Source organism: Phyllopteryx taeniolatus, chromosome 22 (assembly GCF_024500385.1).
Source record: "Phyllopteryx taeniolatus isolate TA_2022b chromosome 22, UOR_Ptae_1.2, whole genome shotgun sequence".
Lineage (NCBI taxonomy): Eukaryota > Metazoa > Chordata > Actinopteri > Syngnathiformes > Syngnathidae > Phyllopteryx > Phyllopteryx taeniolatus.
In genome coordinates this window covers 7528145-7534155 of record NC_084523.1, presented here as the reverse complement: position 1 = coordinate 7534155, position 6011 = coordinate 7528145, and the positions used below count along the sequence as shown (strand labels likewise).

The 6011-nt window shown below is 42.3% G+C and overlaps 1 protein-coding gene across 1 annotated transcript; it reads right to left on the bottom strand.

Moving 5' to 3' along the window:
- Positions 1 to 1499: 1499 nt before the first annotated feature.
- Positions 1500 to 5668, bottom strand: LOC133472056 (protein mono-ADP-ribosyltransferase PARP11-like). The gene is made up of 7 exons (XM_061762384.1): positions 5533 to 5668; positions 4335 to 4455; positions 4189 to 4264; positions 4045 to 4117; positions 3232 to 3359; positions 2421 to 2572; positions 1500 to 2353 (listed from the first exon to the last, which is right to left on the bottom strand). Exons 1-7 carry the CDS (start codon positions 5647 to 5649, stop codon positions 2037 to 2039), a joined length of 984 nt encoding a protein of 327 aa, XP_061618368.1. The 5' UTR covers positions 5650 to 5668; the 3' UTR covers positions 1500 to 2036.
- Positions 5669 to 6011: the final 343 nt, after the last annotated feature.

Genomic DNA, 6011 nt, shown 5'->3' with positions numbered 1-6011 from the left:
ACTCACATGTGGCTTGCATTCCCAGCAGGCAGCAGCAGCAGCAGCACTTGCCTGCTTTATTGGCCCACGCGATACACACAAGGAAGGAAGCGCGGCAGATGAAAGATTTCCTTCCTGCTCCTCTCCATCACTCAGTGGACTAGCAGAGGAACATATGGTCACGAACATTGATCTTTCCGTGAAGCACTTTGAAGGCTGATAAATCATTTTTTGTGGCTACGGCGTGACAACGTAGACACAGTACGGATGCCAAATAAGCAGTTTTCATGCTCATCGTGCAGTACCTGACAGACACATCACGTCATGTTAATTGTATATTTGAAGAGAATATATCAACAAAATGATGATTAGTTGGATCTCAAGCAATGCATTCAACGAGAAATTATTATTATTACTTTCTCGTGTGTCTCTGTGTGGGAATTTGTATGTGACTGCATTCCATGAGTGGTGTATGTATCTTCGTAAGTAAGCGTGTTTTTCTGTACGTGTATTTGTGTATTCCATGAGGTGTGTGTGTATTTGTATGTGAACTGAATGAGTGTGTTTTTGAGTGTGTGTTTCTATGTATTCAATGAGTGAAGGCATGCGTGTGTGTTTGTGTTACTGTGTGTATTGAAGTAAACTGTATCTGTGTGTGCGTGTGACTGTAAAAATTGCGGTCTGTGTGTGTTTGTTTGTACTCCATGAGTATGTGTATTTGTATGTATTTTTGTGTTTCTATGGACACCATGAGTGTAGGTGTGCATTTGTATGTGATTTTCTGTCTGTGTGTAACTGTGTATTCCTTGATTGAAAGTGTGTGTGATTGTGTGGCTCTATGAGTGCGTGTGTCTTTGAATGAAACTGTGCAACAAAAATCACAAGAAAAAAAGCACAAGAGAGAGTGACTCCTATGGCTCACGTTTGTATAGCAACAGCGACCTCTCTTGGACAAACGTGAATTAGAACAAGTCGATCTGACGAGTCACAGCTGTATAAAAAAACTAAAATTAAAAACAAAACCAAAAAAAACCCATTCAAAAGTCTCACCTGTCACCTAGAAGAGAGGAAAGAATCTTTGTGTGCCATATTAAAGGAATTATATGTGTCGTAAAATTGCCTCATAGCTCCTCCATCTTCCCCACATTGGCTAATTGTGTGTGTGGGTTCGGCTTCATTACTGATAGACTTGGGCAAATTGTCGTTTCTCAACACCAAAAATCCGAAAGAACTGACGCGTAAGGGTGTAAATGACAGCACTTGGCAATCTCGAAGCCAAAAGAGCAATATTTGAGGGCGGGGTGCTGTCAAATCCAAACGTTTTCCGGGTTGGAAAGCTAGCCAGTAACCAGCTAACTAGCGTTCTCTGACATCCGGTTATTTACGTCATTATTCAACCCGCAGAATACCCGGATATTTGTTTAGCATTGCTAGTTAGCTATTCCCTGATATACTGCCTTTATTAATTTTATCTGATAATTACAAGCAAAATCAAACTACGTATTCTTTTATCATCCCTCTAAGGTGTTCTATATCAAAAGACGTTTATTAGTCACACGATGTGCAAATTACAGACTTCTTAACTCAAATTGACAAAGTTTCTCTGAAACCATACGTGTACTATTGCACCACCTTGTGGCGAATTCAGTCACTTCTTATTCCTCACCACACGAGAACCAGCACTGTACACACACACACGCACAAAGAAATGTAACATCTGAAGATTTGTTATGCACACATTGCAAAGCGACATTCTGTGTTGCGGTCTACTTGTCGTGACAGTGCTACACATGTGGAGACCATGAGGATGTTCTGCGTCGATATATATGCACAAAATAGCCACCAAGATTTATGACAAAGTCTCAAGTGTCATTGTTGTTTTTCTTTTGTAGACTTATTTAGTGTCAATGTCCCATGTGTACGCGCGGTGGGGGGAAAAAAGCTCACAGAGTTGTCATTGTCCTCTTCAAAGGCACTTGAGATTATTCATGCTCGACTTAGGCACAAAGATCACCTTGACATTGCTTGAACCGCTGGGAAAGGGAGCGCGCGCAATCTCAGTAAAACTCGATCAGGTACTCAGGGTAGATCTGGTTGCTGTCGAAGATGACGTAGATTTTAGGGTTGGCCGTGTCGTCCACGCAGCTGTCGAAGAAGTTGGTGAGGCTGGTGTCTTTGGATGGCGGGCGGCAGTACAGTGGGTGGCCCAGCGTGTACTCGCCCACCAGCACCCGCGCCAGGAACATGCTCTTGTACGACGGCTCGCTGGCGAAGATGGGCGGCGCCAGCCCGTGCCGCTGCAGGTTGCTGTTGTGCTTGCCCGTGTTGTGGCAGAACTTACTGGAGTACTTGGCGTCGCGGGCGAAGTAGCTCCCTGAGAAGCAGGAAAACGCACCTAAGTAGCAAATAAATGATCAAGCCGAGCATGGGCGTTTTCATACCTTTGCCGTAGACGTCGCCGTTGCTTCCCGTGAGCCGCCAGTCAAAGTTGAACATGCATATGGCCTGGATGTTGTTGTGTCCCGTGCCATGGAAAAGCATCCGCTCCTCAATGTCCAGAGTGCGCTTCAACTTTCTCAGCTGCGTTTTCTTCCTTTGGAAAGGGGACACACGCAAACACATTTGAAAGTTACAAAGGAGTATTTGGGCCACACTCAAATGGGATTGAATTGAAAGGGGAAAAGATGTATTTTCAAGAAAATATTCTGACAATGAAGTCATATTTCTGAGAAAATAGTATACCTGAGACATTTTTATATTTTCAAGCAGAGTAGTATCATTTAAGGAAAAAGTGCCATTATCCAATCAAAAGTGGCATATTTTGAAGACAAATGTAATATATTTAAAAGAATAAGGAAGTATGTTTTCAAGAATAAAGTGCTGGCTTATTTTTATTTGTTTTTTTTCCAGAATAAAATTTATTTTAGAGAAATAACATTTGTAATCGTACAAGACTATAGTGGAAACTTCAACTTTCTATGTAATCTTCAGGGAATCTACTTTAATTAACATGACTTTCTCAAAAAAAATACATGATTATTCTCGGAAAAATACTACTTTATTTTGGTAATATTACAACTTTTTTCTCTCAAAAATATATAACTTTTTAATTCAAAGAAAGCTTTACGCCTGTTTGTTGAGTTCCACATTCTGGAGCCCATCTCGCGGCCCCGGCTAGGAATTTACTCACACCGTGAAAACAAAAGCGGGACTCGCCACTTTCGAGGCGGAATTCCCTGCGAGTCCACCAACCTGCAGAAGAACTCCCACAAGTCCAAGTTCTGGATCCTCTGGATGGATTTGATGGGTCGATCCATGGTCCTTTCATAAAGCCGGGCCACTTCTTTAAACTCGTAGGTGTCTCGGCCCAGCTGGACCAGCTGTCACGTGAAAAAGATGTAATTCACAGGGAAGGATGAATAACAGATAATAACTAGACAGTGGTGCCTTGACTTACAAGTTTAATTTGTTCCGAGACCACATTCATAACTCATCTTCCCCATTTGAAATGAATATTTGATATGATATGCCATTAATTAAATAGAAAGTAAAAAAATTCAACAGTTTGTGCCTCTTGAATTCATGCTTCAATAGCCATTGACATTGTGCTGCTCCTTAAGCTGTGTGCGGCTTGGCCACCAACACTACACTTAGATTTAATAATGAACGCAGAAGATCGTAGCGACTAGGCTGCAGTAATATTAGTCGTTTTTCACAGAGGATAAAGAATATATGCCTGTGAGTACTATTGTATGCGCTGTCTGTATGTGTTATTACAACTTGTTCAAACATAAGTTGTTTAAAAGTTTAAAACTATCGGAATTTCCATGCTAGTTCTGTTAGCTCACCTATGGCGTATCCCATTAGCGTGTTAGCATTAAGCTAGTGGACTTTCGACGAGGTTATGTGGTTTGGTTCGATACACAAAGCGTGATTTTCTGTATTTTGACAGTACTGTATACTTCAACTCTGAGTGGAAAACAATTGTTCACTACCTGCTGCTTGTTGTGACGCTCGCTGCAACCATTTCCATTTCATGGCTTAAACCCTTTTTTTGTTTTGTACCTGATAGGGCTCATCCGTGTTGATCCTCTCCCAGTGGCACGGCACAGGCAAGGCCAGGTTGTCGCAAATGAACCTGAAGGTGAAGCGAAGGTCAAAGACCAGACGAGATGATGCCATCACATGATGTAAGTTTCCCACTCCCACCTGAAACCGGTCGCCGAGTGGAGGGAGCGCTTGATCGGCCGCTGCTTCCCCGTCGTCAGGTTGACCTGCCGCATGACTGGCAAAGACGCGAACAAACATGAGCGACACCCGAGCTAACGTGACGTATCTCGCCGCGGATGATGTACCCGAGAAGTCCAGCCGGTACGTGTACTTGGCCGTGTAGAACTCCATGACGCCGCGCTGGTTCCGGTTGTAGCACTGCTCGATCTGAGCGCTGGTCACGGAGCAGGCGGCGCTCGGGTCGATCTGCCGTGAGATGGCTCATATTAGTCTTACATTACGCATTTGAGGATCCCATGACACGGGTGAGGACTATTTGAAACAAAAACAAAAGGGATCTCCATGGTGTAAACATCAGAAGATATGTGTTCCTACTTCCGTATATTTAATAGCAGACTTACAGTAGAACTTACAGTAGCAGTAACTAAATTACACAAATGTAATAAAACATTTCCCATCATTGCTATATCATATTTAGGGCTGCAATGAACAATCATTCCTCAATTATTTTTTTTAGATTAATGGACAAATTGGATTTTTTAACTTTACATCACTTCATTCAAAAACAGGACATTATTTCAAATTGACATTCTTATTCAATCATGATGACGATTCAGTTACTAGTTTGTTCTATAACATATCATAAAATATGCAAAACACTTTTCCCCCCCAAAAGTAAAAACAGATGCTTGTAAATGTTTTAGTTTGATTAAAAACAAAGAGAATCAGTCTGCTTACTGCTGAGAGGCTGAAATTCTGATGATCTGGACAATTTTACGTTAAACAATGTCTCGAACCGATTGATCGATTACCAAAATAGCTGTCGATTAATTTGATAATCAATTACTGGATCCATTAATCAATGAATTGTTGCACATATTGCAATGCCCTCGGATATGGTGAAGAACGACACAGTCGCAGATGCCTTTCAGTCAATTTATGCTTTAACAGACAAAGTTAAATTTTTGTATTTATTTATTTTTACTTTTATGTGAAATATGAACATAAAAATAATACAGCGGAAGTTAGCTTCTCTGGCTTAAAAAAAAAAAAAAAAAAGTAAATCAGTAACCCAAGTTGGATTCTACAAACTATTTGCCTAGATTTGATGAAGACTAAATTAGTAAGCTAATTTCAAGAAAACAACATCAGAGATAACATCGCAACCTGAATCGAAAGTAATTATCGATAAGCAGCAATATTTTCCAATAGGGAGCTTGCGCGCTTACGTCACAAAGTACCCGTATGTCCATGCATTCTCACAGTGAGAAAAACAAGCAATGTCACGTGAGCTTTCAAGTACAACACAAAACAAAAGAGTACCTCAAACATGTGCCACACCCCGCACTCGGCCAGGTAGAACCAGCACCAGTTGGGCTCCAGGGTGTCCATCTCCTCCACCTCCGGGGACTCATCCTCGGCGCTTCTAGTGGCTAGCATCGCGCTAAAGTCAAACAATGGATGCCGAAGCAACACATCGACGACGACCACCACCAGGCGAGGATGATGGGGGTGGGGGGTACTGGGGGAGCCTGGAGGTGATTTGATTTAGTCACACTGGCGTCTATCCAGGCGATTCATCCTGGAAGTCCGAACATGACGCCGCTCGCCGCGGAACGTCGCGACTCTCACGGCGTAAGCGTGTGCCAGGCGCCCGCTGCCATAAAATAATAAAGAGAAAAATATGGAATTAAGCACCAAATCTTCCGTTTTCGACGTTCACTTTCATTTCCTGGTTGGGCTGTCACAGCGGGAAACGTCACATGGTCACGTGCCAATCACGTCTCGGTAATTTGCATATA